The sequence below is a fragment of the Hypanus sabinus genome, unplaced genomic scaffold (assembly GCF_030144855.1).
Source record: "Hypanus sabinus isolate sHypSab1 unplaced genomic scaffold, sHypSab1.hap1 scaffold_259, whole genome shotgun sequence".
In the NCBI taxonomy this organism is placed as follows: Eukaryota; Metazoa; Chordata; class Chondrichthyes; order Myliobatiformes; family Dasyatidae; genus Hypanus; species Hypanus sabinus.
The window spans coordinates 317256-339557 of NW_026780717.1; the positions used below are offsets into that span (position 1 = coordinate 317256).

General features: G+C 42.9%; 1 protein-coding gene and 1 non-coding gene across 4 annotated transcripts; both read left to right on the plus strand.

The window, feature by feature from the left end:
- Positions 1 to 8789: 8789 nt before the first annotated feature.
- On the plus strand, positions 8790 to 8875 carry trnay-gua (transfer RNA tyrosine (anticodon GUA)). The gene is given in 2 exon segments: positions 8790 to 8826; positions 8840 to 8875. It is a non-coding gene; the product is annotated as a tRNA-Tyr (tRNA).
- A 6467-nt stretch (positions 8876 to 15342) lies between these two features.
- Positions 15343 to 21404, plus strand: LOC132388058 (gastrula zinc finger protein XlCGF7.1-like). 3 transcript variants are annotated; one of them, XM_059960418.1, is made up of 2 exons: positions 15343 to 15391; positions 19539 to 21404. In XM_059960418.1, the coding sequence occupies exon 2, from the start codon at positions 20219 to 20221 to the stop codon at positions 20741 to 20743; it is 525 nt and encodes a 174-aa protein (XP_059816401.1). In that variant the 5' UTR covers positions 15343 to 15391; positions 19539 to 20218; the 3' UTR covers positions 20744 to 21404. The 3 variants fall into 3 exon arrangements, with proteins under 3 accessions (XP_059816401.1, XP_059816403.1, XP_059816402.1); XM_059960420.1 differs by having other exon boundaries at positions 15363 to 15391; positions 19720 to 21404; XM_059960419.1 differs by having other exon boundaries at positions 15376 to 15391; positions 15511 to 21404.
- The last annotated feature ends 898 nt before the right edge of the window (positions 21405 to 22302 follow it).

Sequence of the window (22302 nt, forward strand, 5' to 3'; positions counted from 1 at the left end):
GGGATGTATCTTCCTCTTTGAGGACCTTTCAAAATCTGTTGCTTTCTGGGCCTGATGAATGCGGGAGGGGCGTTGGCGGTGAGTTGAACGTCCCGATGTGTTTTACAAAATATAACTGCTTGTGAATTGGAGGGCGCTAGCCCGATACTGTAATGGAGTCAGGTTCACCAGGAGGCTTTAAAGGCAATGCAGAGACAGGGAGCCGAGTTTTCGAGATGAATCCTATAATTGTCGGCGAAAAGAATATGGAGCGGATGACATCCTTGTGTACAGTTCACGGGGTAAATTCCATAGCGGACAGCCATTCTCACCCCCCCCCCAAATCTGACCCTTTTCCTTGCTCACCTTTGTTCTCACACTGATTTAAATGATCATCACTCTTATCCCCTTGGCAACACCGGCTATCGCTCATCCAGTCAAAGTCGGTTGATATTGCTGGTCGCAGGAATGTCGTGCGGAGCAGCCCCCATTCCTCTACCCTGTCCTTCACTCTCCGGTCTAACCTTTCTGAAGAGTTTATTACCAGTCTCACTCCGTCACCTCCCTGTCCACTATTTCACTTGTGCCCCATAGGTTTTCCAAGGCTTGCTGATTCATTGCTCTAAACAATCTCCCATCAGCCGGACAAACCGCAGAACATCTCATGCGCCAGGGTTTCCGTCTACACGGTTTCCCACTGATAGTGTATTTGACAGAGGTGCTCGATTCACCTCCCAGCTCTGCTCAGTGGAACTGGCTTTGAGATAATTATCTTCCACTCAAAGTAGTATCACGTAGACTAACAACTCGGCTTTATCAGTCTCCTCAAATACATTAGGAAAATTAACCCGTTAGCATACGGATTACAGCTTCCCGGTTCTATGAGATTTCATCCCACCTTTCTTGCATCCAAATTGAAGCGATTAATTTGACCCGGAATCCCAAGCCACACACTCCACCTAGGAGCTCAGACGGTGAGACAGTTCACACAATCCATAGACTGTTTAACTCACGAAATTAAAGGGACACCTAAAATACTTTCTAGTTTGTGACGGATAGGGTCCGGAGGAACCAGGAATATTTCGGATCTTGGGTTCACTTCAGAATTCCGTTGTACATTCTGGATCGCGGTGGGCCGTCAGGTGCCGGTCACATGGGGGCGGGTACTGTCACAAACCCGGGCCGCCGATGGAGTATTCTGGAGTTCTCAGCCTTCCTTACTGTTTTTGGTGTGTGTGCGTGTTCCCTGAGATTTAGTAATTGTAGTTACAATGTATTGTTGCGTTTCTGGTGTTGATGTGTTACAGTTGAGTCTTCTCCCATTCCCATGTGAGCAGCCATTGCCCCTGGATAGTTCCAATTAACTTTCCTTGAGACTTTGCCGGTGTCCAATTAAGTACCCTTGGACTTTTGCCTCTTATCACAATGGTTACCAGTAAGCTGCTCACGAATCGGGGGTTTGATTAGCTGGACAAGTATTCCTCCGTACCCTAGAGTGTATTTTCAAGTTGAAGGGCTAAACCCCCGGGGCTCTGTCGACCTGGACCTTGCGTAATGAAATTACGGCCGTGTTATTTAAAATTGTACAAGAATGTGCAATTTCTACTGCTTTTGGCGCTTTTTTCAGTTTGATTAATAGAGTTTCAAGTTTTGTTGAATCTTCCTGTGTGCAGCGTGACGATACAATTCACAAATTCCAAAACTCGAGCAGTTCGCAGTTAAGCCTCCTCTGTTAGGATATGAAACAGCTTCATACGTTTAAACCGCCAGAAATCCCACAGACAGTATTTTTGATTTTTGTTTTATGACCCTGGAACCATATGCAAGGCATGGTTCCCTGGTGTTGATGCCGGACCAATAATTAAGGACCTGTATAGTGATTTATCAAAGACCCAACATTGATCGCTGCGACGCATCACTGGTCCCAGGCCTGTACTCCTAAATAAGCACATCCCCCATCCCTCTAGCACATTGTGCCACCTATCACGATGTCAATATCAATGTTCCGGTAGTGAGTGCCTTGCACTGCACATTTTTCTAACTTTTTGTTGACATGCTCATAAACTCAGTTCAATTCGCGAAACATTATCGCCCAATCCGGCTCTTCAGAATCCCTTCTCTGCATTTCTCACCAATAATATGAGGCTCACTGGCCCTCAGTTCCCCAGCTCCTCCTTTGAGCCCTTCGGATGAAACGGCAATGCTCTCGTCCGCTGGTACCTGATTGATCTCAGTCGAACGTGAAACTAACTTTGCCAGAGGCATTGCTTCTCAGAAGTGCCTGTGAAAGGATGTGAACGCCCAGAGGTTTGTCCATCCATGTGTTCGTCAGGTACGACACACCTCTTGTGCTCAGCCCCTGTTCCTGTGCAGCCATGAGCAGCGCAGCCCTGTCTGCCCGTCAGCCCTGCCGTTTCGCCGTTGATAAGACATTATTGTGACAACCACCTCTGATATCTGGCAATGGTACATCACACGTGCCGTGGCTTGTCCTTCCATGGCCTCTGGTCCTCTGGTCCTGGTTCACCCTCTTCTGTTTCCACATCCACTGCCTGCTCTGTGACGTATTCCCTTAAGTGACGTAGGGGCCATCTTCTTGACATATTCATTGGTGTTTCTCATTTCATCCAGCACTGTGGCCTTGAGACTTCCTAGTCCCCGTCGTCCTTTATTCCAGCCAGTGAGTGTATTGTCGCTGGACGATGGACTTTGGATAGAATCCTCCGTGTCTTGCTAGAAGTCTCCGGGTATTGATATTGTTTTTAGAGGATAAATTAATATATTTCGACCAAGATTACACACCCCGCGGTCCTCCAGAAGCGCAAAGAATACTCGGAAGTAAAACGAACATTAAAGAAAAATAAGATTAGATTTCAAACTCGTACGCTGTTAAACTTCGAGTGTTTTATGACAATGGGATGCAGTTGTACCAGACAGTGGAAGAGGCGACTGCAGACATGAGGGCCAGAGGGTTGCCCGTCAGCATGACCAAAACGAAAGAAAGCCTGGCTGAGGAATTGTCCCGCTTGGCTTGGGAAATAGTGCGAGAAACGAGAAGGCAGGAAACGGGAGGAAGCCGAGGGAAACATATCAGGAAGAGACCGGGAGTTTCCCAAAGACAGTCCTCACCTCCTCACCCCCTTCAGAAGAACCATAAGATTTGGCTAACTTTAAAAATATTGAGAAGCTAAACAGAAGCAAAATTACCCAGTGATATACCTATCTCGAGAAATACATTATAATGTGGATTTTATATTACTTAGCAAACTCGCGGAAATCGGCAGAAGCTGGAAATTCAAACAGCAACACACACAAAATGCTGGTGGAACACAGCAGGCCAGAAACGTCGACAGCGCATCTCCCGACAGATGCTGCCTGGCCTGTTGTGTTCCACCAGCATTTCGTGTGTGTTGTTCTTTATATTACTTAGTTGTTATTCTCTATTCCTCACTAACTCCTTTTTTCCCAGCAAAATGAGAATATATATATATATGTATGTATGTATGTGTGTGTGTGTGTGTGTGCGTGTGTGTGTGTGTGTGGGTGTGTGTGTGTGTGCGCGCGCGTGTGTATTTGCGTGCGTATATATATATACAGAGGAGTACACAGGGAAATCTTTTCAGTGTAATGGATTTGTTCACTGAACATTTATGAATACTGCAATGGGAGCCCTCAACGCACAAATTGGAGGGGTTATCCCCAACAGCTGGACATTTCCTCTAGCTCAACGCAGGGTCATCTCCTCGAGACCTCAGCCTTGGACCCACACGTTTGTTGCCATTTTTGTTATTATTTGAGTTTCCTGGTTCTTATTTGTTCAGGGAGCAGATCTATTAAGTTTTATTGTAATTTCAATGATACATTGACAGATAAATACAGATGGTTAAGGACAAGGCTAAATTCATTTATTTTAATGTAAACGGGCTATTAAATCCAATCAGACTTAAGAGAATTTTATCCAAAATGAAAAAAAGAACAAGCCCATGTGGTATATTTAGAGGAAAATCATTTAAGTGATAATGTTGATTTTGACCTACAAACAAAGAATACTATTTGGAAACTAAATTCAAGTCTACTAAATGATCCGTACTTTTAGGAACAAATTAAAAAAGAAATTGGTCTCTACTTAGAATTTAATGATACTGGAGAGGTTTCACCTCCCATTTTATGGGATGCTCTGAAGCGGTCTTAAGAGTGAAAATTATAACGATATCTTCAAATAAGAAAAAAAGGAATAAAACATTAGGGGATTTAGAAAATAAGCTGAAGGTACTAGAGAAAAAATACAAATTGAATTTGGCACAGGATACATTAGGGGAAATTAAGAGAATGAGGAGTGAAATAAATAATTTGGCTACGAAAGAAATCAGGGAAAACTAAATGTTTCTGAAACAGAGACATTATGGAAGTGGATCGAAATCTATGAAAATAATGACGTGGAAGCTGAGGGAAAAAAAGATAGCAGAAAATACAATTCATATAATTAGGGACCCAAGAACGAAAATGATAAAAAAACTAAGCTAAATGAAGTTCAAGAAGCTTTTGAAGTGTTTTACAAAACGCTATATTCCAAAGTTCCAGGGAGAAGCATAACCCAAATTGACACCTTCTTGAATTCTCCAGAGTTACCCACTTTAAGCGAAGAACAAAATAAAAGGATGACTGATGACATAACTGAAGTTGATTAAAATGCTTCATTTAGTCGGCTTAAATTAAGCAAGTCACCAGGATCAGATGGGTATACGGCAGAGTGGTACAAATAATTTAAAAATGAGTTAATTCCTGTTTTACTTCCCACACTGATCTGGGCTCTAAAAAAGGTAGAATTGCCACCCAGTTGGAAGGAAGCGATAATCTCAGCTATACCGAGAGAAGGCAAGGCTAAAATGGAATGCGGGTCATTTAGAACAATATCCGTTCTTAATGTAGTTTATAGGTTATTTACCTCCATCGTGGCCAGACGATTAGAGGAGTTTCTACCCATACTGATAGGTAATGATCAGATTGGTTTTATACGACAACGCCAGACACAAGACAGTATACGAAGGACACTTCACATTATGGATCATATACAAAAATAAAATCGAAGCAATAGTGGTAAGCGTGGACGCTGAAAAAGCATTTGATTCGGTTAATTGGAATTTTCTCTGCAGAGCTTTACATACATTTGGTTTCCAAGACGCAATTATTAAAACTATAGAGACACTATATGACAATCCTGCTGCTGGGATTAAAGTTAATGGATGTTTATCAAATAGTCTTACCCTAGAAAGGGGCAAGAGACAGGGTTGTGCATGACCACCACTACTCTTCGCACTATATCTGGAACCATTAGCTCAATACATCAGACAAAATGAAATATCAGGGGAATTCCTATTAAAGGGACAGAGCGTAAATTGGCTTGTTATGCGGATGACATTTTGATCTATCTCGGGCAACCAACATACCCTTTACCTAAATTGATGCAATCCTTTGAACAATATGGTCAATTATCAAGATACAAGATCAACAAAGATAAAACCCAATTACTTTCATATTACTATAGGCCATCAAGAGAAATTGAAAGTCGATACCCCTGGGCATGACACACAGAGTCTTTCAAATATTTGGGCATCTATGCCAAAAGATCTGGCAAAATTATCACAATGTAGTTATCAGCCTTTAAATAAAAAAAATTAAGCAATATGTGGCATGATGGAGCCTGATTCCTGTTTTCAGTCTCAGTTCAAGGATTGAGTCTACTAAAATGCATATACTGCCCAGACTGTTATATCTCCTTCAGACCTTACCAATAGAGGTTAATCAAAATCAATTCAATCAATGGAACAAGATGCTATCAAAGTATATTCAGCAAGTTAAAGGCCTAGAGTTCGTCTCAAAACTTTGCAATTAGTAAAGGAAAAGGGGGGATGGGGCTTGCCTTCTCTTGGAGATTATTTTGTAGCACAGTTGAGAGCTGTGGTACGTTGGTGCAACCCATCATATGATGCGCAATGGAAAAACAGTGAGGAGCGAGTACTTCTCATCCCCATACAAGCAATTTTGGCTGATAACAACCGCAAAGCTACATAAATACTATTGATTACCCATGGGTGAAATTGAATCTTAAAATATGGAAAACTACTATAAAAGAATATAATCTAGAGGGAGATATTGCAATTATTAAATGGTGTGCATATGACTCTGATTTTACACCAAATAAATTGGATGCTAGATTTAAGGACTGGACAGCTAAAGGAATAACAGTTCTTTGCAACATAATGAAAGAAGGAACACTGTTCGGTTTTGAAATGCTTAAAGAGAAGCACTTATTAGAAAAACAAGATTTTTATCGGTATTTAAAGATGCGACAATATGATAATAAGACGCTTAAAAATGTAACCAAGGCAAATACATGCTTGACAGAGCTCTTTAGAAAAGCATATAATTCAGATAATGGTAGTAGAATCATTTCAAGCATGTATAAGGGATTGACAAATCTAAAACACATTCGACTTCATACATTAAAACAAAATGGGAGAAGGAAGGAGGGATAATTATATCTGAGGAAGAATGGACATCAATATGGAGATATCAATGGCAGTGCACCAATTCACAGAAATGGAGGGAGTTCGGATGGAAAAACTTAATAAGATATTTTATTACACCTTCTCAGAAATCCCATTATGATGGAAACCTCCCTGTTTCTGGAGAGATTGTGGAAATCAAAATGCAAATCATTATCATATTTTTTGGGACTGCCCTGTTATCAAAAACTATTGGGGTGGGATACGTAATGCCCTAACAAGACATTTTTAAATGTGAAATACCCTTGGAGAGTAAAACCATATATGTTGGATATATACCTCAAGAATGGGTGAAAAGAGATAAATATTTGATGAATATACTGTTGGCGGCTGGTAAAAAGACTCTTACCAGGAAATAGTTATCACAGGAGAGCCCAACTTTAAATACATGGATGGAAATTACAATGGATATTTGCAAAATGGAGAAGATAACAGCATCTGTTAATCATAAGCTGGAACAATTTGATTCATACTGGGAAAAATGGTTTAACTACATAATGCCTCATAGGCCTGATTTTAATCTCACAAATCAATGAATCTGTTGTAAAAAAATCACTCCCTACTTGTAAATAGTTCTTTCCTTTTGCTTGTTTTTATCTTTCCACTGTTTTCTATAAGTGTATATCCCAGATAAATACTTTGTGATTCTGTGATATATATGATTATATGATATATATGTACAATGTCTGAAATACATCTTATGGAACTGTTTGTTTGATGAACTTGTTTCATATCCCGTAGCTGGGTGTCTGATCAGCAGAGAAACAAGAATCCGTTGGAGACTGGTAGTACCAACCTAAAGGCGTTTGTTAGGAAACAATACAATATCAAAATGCAAATATACATATAAAACAGGTTAGCAGTAATAAACCTAAAAGTGTAGGAATAAGAATAAGCAATGATAAGCAATCCCTATCGATGTCTAGGGGTAAATGAATTGTCATAAGAAAGTATAGAGTTCAGTTCATAAATGCTGAGGTTGTTATAGTTGTTGTGTTGAAAACGTTGGAGAGAGAGCGAGAGCGACAAAGAGCGAGCGAGCGAGATGTAACAGCAACAGCTGTGTCAGGAAAACCTTTTGTGGCTTTCTTAATCCGTCGTGTCACTGTGTTCATTCAGTTATGACCCCTCTGCTCTTCAGCTAGACCGTTCTCTTGTGGTGGATTCATCACTCTGGCATGAGTGGACACACACACAATTCCCCACCGTCCCTGCTGTAACACTGTGAGCTTTACTGACCGATCTCCTGGTTCGGTCTCCGAAGCCCCCACCTTTCTGTGGGTTCCCAACACTCAGTCAGTGTCCACTGGTGTGTCTGAATGGTGTCTCTCCAGACCTGTCTTTTATCCCTACTCACGGGGTCTCAGCTATCCATAGAGGGAAATTTAGAAATTGACAACATTCCAAACAGAACATCCTTGGATTAACAATGTTTCCAGACAGGGATATTTGTTACACAGTCATTATAATTGTCGGTATCCCGGGTAAGTACCTTTCGATTACTTATACGGAAGCAGAGACCACACGCCGCTCTCAGCTACTGATGAGTGAGTGAGTGTGTGTGCCTGTCTGTCAGCTGCTGATTATGCATCGGTGAACAGTGGCAGACATGCAATGATGTTTGTCCAACGGAGCAAATTATAGGTGGTTAGGCGATGTGCTGGGGAATTAGCTCAAATGGTAGAGCGCTCGCTTTGCATGCGAGAGGTAGCGAGATCGATGCTCGCATTCTCTATCGACATTTTGTATTCAGAGGATTCGTTCAATCAAATCCCTGAACTTGGAATGCACAAAAGATGTGGTTGGCGCAGAGCGAGCGGAAAGTGTCTCAGTCAAATTGCCGGGAGAAGATGTCGTAGGTTTGCTGATTGAAAGCAGATAGTAGGAAAAGCCGGCAGGCAGCTGGTGTTTGAGTTATGCATGAGCTGAATGGCGACGATTCCGGCATAAATCAGGTGAGTGGTTAGAAGGACATTGCCCTGGTTACTGGGTGAAAAGTGAAAGCTGAGTAACCTTTGATTTGAACGGGCGAGGACGATCAAAGAGCTGTGTTGGAATCGTAGTGTCCCTAGAATTGTCAGAAGCGCGGTGATAGGCGTCATCCCGTGGCCTGTGGCCCCCAGTGCTGGAAGGACGAGATCGTTGCCAAAGGCAGGCTTTTGCCATCGGTCGACAGATGCCAGGCTGAAATCTGCATAATGATTGTCGGTAGGAGCCAAGGTGGAGAAACTTGGTGTCGCTTTTCCTTCGATAGCTCAGTTGGTAGAGCGGAGGACTGTAGAGGAAATGGAGTCATCCTTAGGTCGCTGGTTCGATTCCGGCTCGAAGGATCAGGAATTCTTTTACTGTGCCCATCATCAATTCCATACCACAGCCTCGCCATGATTGAAACTCCCCCGCGAACGTGGCATTTGTGGACAAGCAGTTGGAATTCCTTTTATACCATGTTAACATCATTTTGAAATGATGCTAAAATCTTTCGACATCTTTGGTAATATAATGATGAATTTAACGGTATTAATGAATATAATTCATAAATGGCTAAACGCTAAACGTACCACATTTACATTGAATTTTTTTTAGCTTCAGCGTACGTGCATTGTCATGGTTTCAAGTTACAACAGTGTCACAGATGGTCACAATGAAGACAGAATGGAAGTCGGTCGTTCACTGTTCAGAAGCCACCATCGCTGTCCCGTCAGAACATTTTACTTTTGCATACTCCCTGTCAATTGTGACTGTCTGACAGTGTTTACGTGTTGTGTGTTATGTTTTGTCATCGTTTGACTTGCATATTATAGATTAAAAAAACATTACAAGTGCCGAGCACTTTTTGAAAACTTTTTTTATTGCATTTTAAGTAGTTACAAAATGAAGTATGAAAAAAATGTATATAACCCTTCCCCCTCCCCTTAACCACTCCCCCCTAACTGCCCTATAGAAAAAAAAGAGAAAGAGAAAAAAAAGAAAGAAAGAAAGAATGCCTGGTTGTGGGAAGATCTCCACATGCTCCATGGAATTCGTAATAACTTTAATATGTATATTTATTTCTTTCCCCAAATCACCAATTGTTTCATCTTCAGAGCATCTATAGATTTAATCCTGTCTTTTGTAAATAAGGGCTCCAAATTTTCAGAAATGTTTCGTATTTATCTCTTAAATTATAAGTAATTTTTTCTAATGGAATACAGCCATAGATTTCTTTCTTCCAAGAGTCTATACTTAAATGTGTATCCGATTTCCAAGTAACTGCAATAGCTTTTTTGGCTACTGCCAGTGCAATTTTTATAAATTCTTTCTGGTGTTTATTTAGTTTGAGTTTCGGTTTTATCCCTCAAAGCATATTTGAGAGGCCAGATAATGTTATACTTCTAAAATTAAGAAGGAATATATGATAGAAATAGATCAATTGGAAAAAGAGATTATAAAATTAGAAAAAGAATCTCAAGGAAATATGACAGAAGAAAAACGATGACAACTTAGTAATAAGAAGTTAAAATATAATACACTCCAGACATACCGAACAAAAAAAAGGAATTATGAGAAATAAACAGAGATATTATGAACTAGGTGAAAGATCACATAAAGTTTTTGCACGACAGTTAAAAACAGATCAGATTTCCAAAACAATAAATGCAATTCGAACAAAAGTGAATGAAATTACTTATACGCCTCTAAAAATTAATGAGGCTTTTAAGAATTTTTATTCTGAGTTGTATAAATCAGAATCAAAGAATGATGACGTTAAGATAGAAGAATTTTTATCACAAATAACTCTTCCAAAATTAAATATAGAAGAACAGAAGGGATTAGATACGCCTTTTATATTGAAGGAAGTTGAAGAAGCTTTGGGATCACTTTCGAGCACTTTTAAGACCGGGTAACAATGTTCTGCTCAGAGCAATGGCTTGTCCCCGAAGCAGTAAAATAAAACAGAGAGAAGGTTGCTGCGGTGCAAGATCTTGTTTTCAGAATCTGACCTTGCAATCGAATTGTAAATCTGACTTTCGGAAAGAAGAGTAGATGCGCACTTCAATTACACTAACCCTCTCCTTGGAGATACCGCGCTTGTAGTTCTGTGAACAGTCTTGGTCGCCCTGTTATGGGAAAGGCAGAAGCCCGCTGAAAAGAGTGCAGGCAGTATTCACAAAGATGCTACAGGGAATCTCTGGATTGAGTTACAGGGAGAGGTTCGGCCGAGTGGCATTTTATTGAGGGCAGAAATGTAGCTGGATTACGAGCGACGTTTCCTCACATAGAAGTTGCTCTGTGTATTGAACAGCCTGACAAAGGAAATGGGCGTACAGAGTCGTTAACAAAATTTAAAGTACACATGGACAGTTTCACAATGTGACCCAATCACGAACAACTGTATCAGGTGGCCATGTCGGTCGGCATGGAGACATTGGGCCGAATTACCCGTTTCTGTATTCCATCATTCTTGTACTCTGCTCATCACAGCTGCATCCGTGAACGTGAAGCGATTAATGTGAGCATGCGCTACTGTAAAGCGCTTTCTGCTGCGGTTACGTGTTGAAACAAAGTATCTTTTTACTTCCACTGATAATGTCCAGCAGAGATGAACGATGAATTTTATTTCAAGAGAACAATTGACGGCTGCATTTCTGCAAAAAAAAGCTTTTGAATGTCTTTATTGTTATTTTTGGTCCTTTTTTGTCTCACTGCAGTTAACTTTGTTGCAATCCTCATTCTCAGCTGAGGAAACTGCGGTCTTTTCAAATGTGTCACGCGGTACCTGGTGGCGATGGCTGCGGCGGATCTAATGGTGGTGATTATCGAAGTCCTGTTCTACCAGATGGGTCGAACATACGGATTTCATTCCGGAATCCTGAACAACGCTCCGTCCTGCCTTGTCCACTACGTCCTGTGTCACGTGGCCGTTGACTGTTCCGTGTGGTTTACTGTCGCTTTCACTTTCGATCACTTTGTGGCCATTTGCTCCGCTAACTTGAAAACGAAATACTGCATCCCCAAAATTGCTGGACTGGTGATTGGCGCAATATCTGTCGGTTTATGTTTAAAAAAACATCCCATTTTATTTCCTGTATATGAATGGAGCAGCTTGGTTGGTGAGTGGTAACTGGGTCTGTACCAATAGGCCCGCACTTCCTTTCTCGGGATCGTTTGAGGGGTTTTATTGGGTGGACCGTCTGTTGAATCCGTTACTTCCTTTCTTCCTCAGTTTGACCCTCAATGCTCTGACCGTCAGACAGATTCTGGCGGCGAGCAGAGTCCGCAGGGGGCTGAAGGGACGGGGAAATTGCGAGATCCGGAGATGGAGAGTCGGAGACAATCCATCATTCTGCTCTTCAGCCTGTCGGCGAGTTTCCTTCTCTGTTGGGCAACAACCACTCTGGTCTTCATTCTCATGCGATGCGTCTACACCGACCTGGAAACGTCCATTCGGCTTTTTCAGGCACAGTTTTGGGGTTCTGTGATTCAGAATTTCAGCAGCTGCACGAATACATTTATCTACGGAGTGACCCAGACCAGATTAAGAGAGGAGTTGAAAGTCCTTCGCTCTCGCCGGCTACTTTAGTTTTGAAATATTTTAGGTCTGTACTGCTCAGATGAAAGGGTCAAATAATTTGTAAATTTCGAAATAATATACCTACTCTGCAAGCACATTAATGAATTGAACTGGCTGAAAAAGTTACTGTTCCCAGCATTTCTGCCTTTCCATTATTTCAGAAGTAAAATCATTTATTTTTCTATTACAGATTAGATTGCTTGTCATTTCCGTTCTGTAAAATGTATTTTACCTTGCACATTATATCACCCTGATATCCGGGATTGAAAACGCACAGATCCATTGTCGAAGTGTCCATTTTCTAAATCTTGCTAGTGACCTGGCCATGTCTGCCAATCCCGACGTCCATTCTCCTTCCCTCTTGTTCCGAATTCTCCCTTTATTTAAACTTCCGGTTTGTCTGCTATACCTGTATGCAGCTGGGAGAATAATTGCCTTTTCTCTGCCCGGATGAAGTTTTCTAGTTTCAGCAAGAGACGAATCCTACAGCCCGGAGGAGATGTAATTCTTCATCGGCCCAGCTTCGCTCTAATTTGACAACATATCGGGACACATTTCCTATTGGCCTGAGAGTATTTTCATACAGTAAATACAGGTTACCCTTGTTATATCAGGTTTGCAGCACAAGCCCTTTATAGCAATGATGTCGAACATGAGGAAAACGAGAAACAAGTTAAAAGAATTTACGTTTTATACTTTCAATAATGTTTAGATGTATAAATTCAGAATTAATATTTTCGGTAGGACTAATGTGTGCCCGGCAATTTTGCTTCAGAAAGATCAATCACAGTATTGATTTTTATTATTGATGTTGTCCTCTTATCGTGACATTCAAACGGTAAAATTGCAGCATAATTGCTAAAAGCTTTCACTATCAGTGATACGGGTGATTTGGAGAGAGGGGTTAGATCATCCTTGGAAGATGGGAGGCTGTGATGGAATCTGCCAGGATGATATAGCAGTTTGTAGGACAGTCAAATGCTAAGAACTTCGGCTTTCAGTTATATGGAAAATGTGGAGAAGGTACTTAAATTATGCCTAGAAGAGAGAAGATGTGGGGAGTCTGCCGGGATGATATGAGAATTTGGAAGGCAGAGTCAGAGTGGGTGTAAGGACTGTGGACGGTCGGTACCGGAAGAATACAGTAAATGTGCCTCGAAAAATCTAACCGGGAATCAAAACACATTCCACACAGAGGATGGAGATGCGGGGAAGGGGCTCAATTTGCATTCACTCGGACAATTGCGATATATTAGAACAAGGTTGTTTAAAAAAATCGCTTCTTAGTAACACGGGGGAATCATTCAGTGAAGCAGAAGATGCGTAAGCTCATGCAATGGGGCAGTTACTGACTTCCAAAATCTGCTGGGTAATCGGGTTGCCATGGAGCTTTGATATCGTGCAATAACGGGGAGCGCGACTCTGCAGAATCAAGCCCTGAAATGTTGCTGCTTCTCCGGACGGTGAAGGATTCACACTGGACTTCCTCAGATGACAGTAGCATTTCCAAATTTTTATAATCATTAAAGGAGAGCGGGGAAACTGGGAGAACATAACCGTGATATAGAGGAAGGTTAACGGGAAATATAGCAGATGAAATAAAATACTGAAGGTCGTGACTCCCGATAATAAAACACGCCCCTTGCACGACCCTCTCGCACTGACTACGCGTGTCTCCAAGCAGTTACAGATACTGACCTTCGGAATCTCTCAGCCCCCACAGACACCACAACTCCTCCTCTAACCTCTTCCAATCACCCAGCGCCTTCCGGACGGGACGTACCCACATCTCTCCACCAGAGACCGTTCCCCCTCAGCTCGCCTGCTCATTAAACACACCTCCCAATAAACACACGTCTCCCCCAATAACCTGTCCGAATGAGCCCAGTCCTCCTACAGGGAAACCCCCCGAGTCCATTCCATCAGCACAGGCCCTTCGCATTGAAATCACCGACACCCACCCCACACGTTTTACACACATCCAGAGACCACACACCACCTCACTGAATCCTCCTTCTGAATCTTCCTCTTCGCCATCGACACCCGGCAATGTCTCTGATCCTCCCCATCAGCTTGTGCCAGTGGGTGTTCCCCCTTCATTCTAATGGGCAGGCTAAGAGGACGGACCCGGACCTGGTGCGACCGCTTCTCTGCCCTGTGTCCGGGAATTTGTCCTCTTGGAATGACCATTTAATCCGGGCCGAGTTCGCCCACAATACCCTTCAGCAGTCACCACTGGGTATGACCCCATTCGAATGTCAAACTGAGTTTCTGCCCGCTCAGTCTCCTGATCAGGAATTAGATGTCGGGGTCCCCTCCGCCGAGTAATTTGCTCAAAGGGTTCTCAAGGACAGAAACTCGGAAAGGAAATTCAGTCGGGCTGCAGGCCAGGGCCAAAAGACACAGGCGACTTGGCCCCTCTTTCAATATTGACAAGCGGGTCTCTGTTCAAGTAAAGATCGTCCACTCAAACTGCAATGGAGGAAACTAGCCCCTCGCTTTATCCGTCTCTCTAAAGTCATGAGGGAAACTGCCCCGGCAACATACACATCACGTCTTCCCCGTTCTCTAAAAATTCATCCCGCCTTATACGTATCGGGATTTAAACTTGTACGTTGTCCCTACTTGGCCCCGAATCGGAAGCCACACATGGCTCTCCCTCCGCCCCGCACCAGTGGGGATCATTTCACTAGTATAGGAGGGATATGGTCCGGAGGAACCAGGGATATTTTGGATCCTGTCCTTTACTCAGAATTCCAAAGGACATTCCGGACACAACTGGGCCGTCAGATGCCGTCCATGGTGAGACGGGATTTGTCGCATCCTCGGGTCGGCGGTAGAGTATTCTCAGATCTTTGTTTTTCCCTTTGCTGTTTTTGTAATCCTCTGCTTAGTTGCTGCCTCAACTGCAGAGTTCCTCCAGCATTTTATGTGTGTGCGTCTCTGTATTTCCATCAACTGCAGAATCTTTTGTGTTTTATATCTGCCTTTGTAAGAGGATTGAACGTTGGCATTAGATACACTTTGATATTGAGTATGGGAGCCGCTTTCTGCGTTAAAGCAGCTGCTGAGTTTTCCATTTGCCAAAAAAAACACTAAGGTTTGGACAAGGAAGTGGCGCTTGCAGAAACTTTTAATGGTACGGTGCTTACCCATAATGCTCAGAATTGAAAATTTCGCCTGCGCTGAAACATCGATCATATGCGCAGGCGTGAAGGTTGTGACGGTGTCGAATTTTACGCATGCGCGCAGTTCTCAAAAGGCCTCGGGAGCACGGCTGCTGGATCGGACGCAGGTAAGCGGTTATCTGCGGGCGACTGTCCTAAACACCGACTGAGGGGCAACTGCTGTGAGCTCCCCACACCGTACCCCGCAATCCCGGGACAACCCTGCTCACCTCCCTCTCTCTCTCAGCCCCGCGATCCGTACACGGGCCCCGGGGAGCTTCTGGCTGATGAGGGAATGGGAACCGATGGATCTCTCAGACAGAGCTGAGCTCCAGCTATCTAAATGCAAGGATTAGGAACTCGGAGAAAGGGAACAAAATCTTTTACATCAGCAGTTGAGAAAATCACCTTTGTTTCACTTCCAATCACAAACTCTGCAGATGCTGGAAATCCAAGCAACACACACCGAATGGTGGAGGAATTCATTAGTACTCTTTTCCATAGATGCCTGCTGAGTTCCTCCAGGATTTTGTTTGTGCTGCTTGAGCTATCTCCTTTTGTTCTGGACTTTTCTACCCGTGACGACATGTTTTGACCTATTCTCTCTGGGAAGATAATGACATCAAAAACCTTTTGTCCTGGGCAACAAGTAGCTTTCACATAACAAACGTGCCAGAGCCTGTTGGTCTTTTCAGTCTGGTACCGTGTCCTGGATGGTAGCAGCAGGAACAGTTTGTGGTTGTGGTGAACTGTGTCCTCAATATCCTTTGGGCGTTTTTACACACCTGTCTCTGTAAATGGATTGAATAGTGGGAAGTTCACATCTGCAGATGTGCTGGGCTCTCCGCACCACTCTACAGGTTCCTGCAATTAAGGGAAGTACAGTTCCCGTACCAGGCAGTGATGCAGCCAGTCATGATGCTCGCAATTGTGTTGCTGTAGAAAGTTCTTGGTATTTTGGGCCCCATCCCAAACTTCTTCAGTCGTCTGAGGTGACAGAGGTGTTGTTGTGCTTTTTTCACAACACAGCTGGTACGTACACACGAGGAAATCTGCAGATGCTGGAAATTCAAGCAACACACGTAAAATGCTGGTGGAACACAGCAGGCCAGGTAGCATCTATAGGAAGAAGCACTGTCGACGTTTCTGGCTGAGACCCATCGTCAGGGCATCATGTGATATCCTCGGAGGTGTTTATGCCAAGGAACTTCAAGCTCTTCACCTTCTTAACCACAGATTGATTAATGTCAATAGGCGTTAGCCTGACTCCATTCCTTCTGTCGTCCACGATCAGCTCCTCTGTTTTTGTGAAATTGAGGGAGAGTTTGTTTTCTTGACACCAGTCAGATGTTGTTCAGACCTCAGACAAAGTCAGCAATCACATGGAGCATGGTGCGATGAATGTGCTGACCTGTGTATATCACAATGCAAGAAGCATCGTAGGAAAGCCAGATGAGCTCAGGGCAGGGAATTATGATATTGTAGACATTATTGGGACTTGTTTACACCAAACTGTCTGAGGGATTCAGAGGAACAAATCTGTAGAGAGGTTGCAGACCATGTAAATAAACATAGGTTGATTCAGTAAGTGATTTTAACTTTACACATATTGACTGGGACTCCCACACTGTAGAAGGACTAGATGGGGTAATGTTTGTCAAATGTGCCGTTAATCAGTATGTAAAATTCCCTACGTAGAAGTGTGCATCAAGCTGGTAGGAAATGATCCAAGGCTGGTGACAAAATTTAGTGATCATAATGCCATGAGATTCAAAATAAAGATGGTATGAGAAAGGTCTGGACAATGGGTTGAGATTCTAAATTGGAGAACGGTCAATGTTGATGGTATCAGAAAGGATTTGACAAGTGTGGTTTGGGACAGGCTGTTTCCTGACAATGGAGTATTTGTAAGTGGGAGGCCTTCAAAAGTGAAATTTTGAGGGTGTAGAGTCTGTATGTGCTTGCCAAGATAAAAGTTGAGAGAAAACTGGTGCAGGGAATCTTGGTTTTCAAGAGATATCGAGGCCCCAGATATTTTGTTCCTCTAAATCCTTCAGACTGTTGGGAGCTACCAAAACCCATTAATGACTACAATACCAGGATTCCTTGCACTGAGCTCATCTGAGTTTTTTTAGTTGTATGCTGTTGGTTTCTAAAAGTTTTTGCTCTATTATGTGCCCTCTCTCTGGCTTTATGTTGGCTTTGGCTTCTCATTTTAGCCACGGTTGTGTCCTCCTGTCTTTCTAATATTTCCACTTCTGTGGAATCACGCAGCTCCCGAATTGCTCCCAGAAACTCCAGCCATTGGTGCTCTGTTGTCACTCCTATCTTTCCCTTCCAAACAAATTTGGCCAGCTTCTCTGTCACAGAAACATGGAGAAGTTGAGTATGGAAATGGGCTATTTGGCCCATCTAGTAAATGCTGAATAAACATTTAAGCTGTCTAATGCAACTACCTGCACTGGGACCATTGCCCTTCATACCCCTACCATCCAGTCTCCCATCCAAACTTCCTTTAAGTGGTGAAACCGAGCTCATATTCACCACTTGTGCTGGCATTTCATTCCAGACTCTCAGAACCATTTCAGTAAAGAGCTTTTCCACAGGTTCCCATTAAATACTCACCTTCTCCACTTACCAATGACCTCTGGTTGTGGTCCCACCCAATCTCAGTGGAAAAAGCTGCTTGCATTTCCCCTATCTATACCCTCATAATTTTCTATACTTCTAAAACATCCTCAATCCAATGTATAATTTCCTTGTTTATTTTTAGAGTTATTTTTAGGTGTATAACATGATGAGGGGCATTGAGCGTGTGGATAGCCGGAGGTATTTTCTCAGGGTTGAAATGGCTAACACGAGGTGGCATAGTTTTAAGGTGCTTGGAAATAGATACTGAGGGATGTCAGGGGTAAGATTTTTACACAGAGAGTGGTGCGTGTGTGAAATGCACTGCCAGCAGTGGTGGTCCAGGCAGATAAAATGGGGTTTTTTAACAGCCTCTTCGATAGGAACATGGAGCTTAGAAAAACAGAGGGCTGTGTGCTAGGGAAATTCTAGGCAGTTACGAGAGTAGGTTACATGATTGGCACAACATTTTAGGCTGAATGGCTTGGAGTATGCTGTAGGTTTCTATCTTCTATTTTGAACAGTGAAGTAACTACTCTTCTTTAATCTCTATAGGATCCATGATTTGAATGCCACTTTTCCACACTCCCATGGACTCTTTGATCATCTGCTGAGTAAACACAGATGGAAAAATCTTGAAGATTTAAGATCTCCACCATCTGCTTTGTTTCCACACGTGGATTTCCATTCTGGCCTTCCAGAGGACCAACATTGTGCCTTGCAATCCTTTTGCTCTTAACCTCTCTCTAGAATCTCAGAGAATTCTCCTTCATCTTTTCTGTGAGGGCAACCTTATACCTTCTTTTAGCCATACTGGTTTATTTCTTATGTGTTGCATTTCTTATACTCCATAAGATTCTGCCTGCTTCTCCCTTTGCCATAAAGCAGACTGTCACAATCCACAGTTGCCAGATCCTGGTATACTAATTCCAGGTGTTGATCCATGTCCTGAACACATCCGCCCTTCCTACGCTGCTCCTTGTATTGAAATATACAGGGCTCAGCATATTCACTGTATCATGCTCAACATTTTCATTCCTGACTTTGAGGACTGAACAACAACTATCTCCACAATCAATCCACTCTCTGTTCAGTTATTCAGGCTCTCATTCCCCCTGCAACTTTCATTTAACCCCCCCCCCCCCACTTCCCCCACCTCCCAGCATGCAGCTCTACCCTTTGGCTTTCCAGGTCAATAAAAATGAGGTGCATACCAGGTACAGGCAGATAGGAACAAAAGGGGTCCTTTTGAAATACAGGAAATTCAAGTGAACACTTATGAAATAAATAAAAGGCATCAGGTTGCCCCAGCAGACAAGGTGAACAAGAATCCTTAGGGAATCTGCAGATATGTTAAGAGCAAAAAGATTACATGGGAAAAAATAATCCTCTGCAAGATCAGAATGGTAATCCATATGAGGAAGCAAAACAGATGGGGAGGACAAGGCAGTGGATGTTCTCTGCATGGACATTTGCAAGGCACTTGACAAAGTCTCATATGGGATATGGGAGGTTGGTCAAGAAGGTTCAGTCACTCAGCATTCAAGATGAGATAGTAAATTGGATGATCAAACCTTGTGAACTCAAGTAATCTCTCATGAAATGTTGTCCTACACCCATTGATGTATCTTGTAAATCTTTTTACAGGTTAAAAATGAGAAGGAATTTGTCTCCTGGGATCTCAAACACGGCATTCCAGTTTTGCTGTCTCTGTCTAGATGTTTAAAAAGTGGAGCAAGGGATTCAATCGACCATCCTTCCTGCTCAGACTGTGGGGAGGGATTCACTCGTGCATTTGACCAACTGACATCTCTATCATTTTACACAGGAAAAAGGCCATTTACCTGCTCAGACAGTGGGAGTCGATTCACTCGTTCATCTCAACTGAAGGTAGGTTCACACTGGGCAAGGCCATTCACCTGTTCTGTGTGTGAAAAAGGATTTAGTCAGTCTTCCCACCTGTGGACACACCAGTCAGTTCACAACGAGCAAAGACTGGTCATCTGCTGAATTTCTGGGAAAGAATGCACTCAGTCATCTGACCTAATGGCACACCAGTGAGTTTGCACTAGGGAAAAGCCATTCACATGCTCAGTCTGCAGGAAGTTATTCACTCAGTCATCCCACCTACAGAGTCATCAGCGAGTTCACACTGGGGAGAAGCCGTTCACATGCTCAGTCTGTGGGAAGGGATTCACACAGTCATCCACACTACAGAGTCATCAGTGAGTTCACACTGGAGAGAGGCCTTCACCTGCTCAGAGTGTGGGAAGGGATTCACTTGGTCATCCCAATTAATGGCACACCAGTGAGTTCACACGGGGGAAATGCAGTTCACCTGCTCAGAATGTGGGACGAGAGTCACTCATTCATCCACCCTACAGAGTCACCAGCAAGTTTACACTGGGGAGAGGCCATTCACCTGCTCAGAATGTGGGAAGGGATTGTCACTGGCATCCCACCTACAGAGACATCACTCAGTTCACACTGGGGAGGGGCCATTCCTCTGCTCAGTCAGTGGGAAAGGATTCACTAAATCATCGCATCTGAAGGTACATCAGCAAGTTCATGCTGGAGACAGGCCATTCACCTGGTCAGACTGTGGGAAGACATTCACTCAGTCATTCGACCTACTGCTACACAAGTTGGTTCACACTGAGGAGAAGCCGTTCACCCGCTCAGAATGTGGGAAGGGATTCTCTCATTCATCCAACCTTCTGCGTCACCAGCGAGTTCACACTGGGGAGGCCGTTTACCTGCTGAGAATGTGGGAAGGGATTCACTCAGTCACCCGAATTACTGGCACATCATTCAGTTCACATTGGGGAGTGGCTGTTGTTATGGTTCCCTAGGTTTTGTTTGGCGTGGACTGACATTTTAAGAGAGAGAGAGATTAAGAAGGCCAATCAGTCTGACTTGCAGCTTGTTTACATCGCGCACAGCTTGTTTAGTTTTAATCGAAGACACAGGCACTCTGAGTCAGATGGAGACGGAGGAGGAAAAATGGAAGAATCAAAACCAGGGAACTAGTGGCCAAGGGTCACTGATTGCGACTTTCCTATGCCCACAAGGGTGAGTTGATTATCTATTCATTGTACATCGAATGTGAGGTTGTCACCTCGTTTGATCCATAGGAGTGGATCTGATTTGAGCTATCCTGTGAAGACCACTGATGTGTTAACCCGTGCCTGGGTGTGGTGTGGTAATTCACTTGAAGACGATACCCTTTGTGACAAGTCACTTCGGGTGATAATTCGTATGTGGATTTGGAATGAAGACTGATAAATTCTACAGCAACTGTTGTCTCGTTTTACCACCATGAATCCTGTGCAATTCGACATAATTGCCTTTTCTCAACATTTACGCTGGATTACAAATATCTCTCTCATCAGCTATTCCATGGTTGAACTGAACTTTCATACTTTGCCAACTCAAGACTCCAAGCCTTGTTTCTCCCGAGCTCAATAGTTTTGGAGTTATATTTACACATATATAGTCATATAACAATGTTACCATTTGTTTATCTTGCTTGTTACTACATTATAAGTAGATTCTAACAAAGATATTTTTAACTTCAAAAACAGACTCCAGTTGTAGTTTTTTGCTGCTGGTTCATTTCTAAAGCGTTATGATTCAGAACAAAATTGGGCCTGCGTCCGAGATATTAACAGTTTTGGGGCCATTGTCATTAATTATCAATTTCATTGAGGAAGTCCATTTGATTTATTTGTGTGTGGAAAATCAGCAGCAATGGATGTTGATAGATGTCAGGAAGAGCCAACCGCTGAGGTATTGGAGGACGCCAGAAGGATTGAGTTGTTGACTCTTAATAGAAGGTTAAAACTTGCTAAGATGAAATCGATAATAAGGAGGGTAAAGATGCAGAGGATAATGGCTGAACGTTATGTATCTCAGGCAGTGTTTAAATTGGAGGAGTTAGAGGTGTTTCTTGAAAGTAAACCTCGTGAGCTTGTGCTCCCGTACAAGTGAGAAAAATTAAAGATAAGGCTGCGGAAGGCAGAGGCAGTTTGAGGCTAGAGAGGCAGAAGAACAATGGGACGAAGCAGAAAAAACAGAGGCTGTTTGAGATGGAAAAGATCGAGAGATTGCGGCAAAGGGGTCTAGCATTAGACTCTAGTGATAAGTTTAAAGCAGTCAGGAAGTTAAATTGGTACCTGCATTTGACAAGGCAGAGGTTGATATTTACTTTCTGCATTTTGAGAAGGTTGCTGAAAGTTCAAAGTGGCCAAAAGAGGGTAGGGCTTTTTTCTTATGAAGTGTAATTAAGGGGAAGGCTCAGCAAGCCTATTCTGCTTTGACAGTTGATGAAGCAGCTGATTATGACATAGTGAAACAGTCTGTGCTCAAAGCTTACGAATTGGTCCCAGAATCATACAGGCAAAAGATTGGA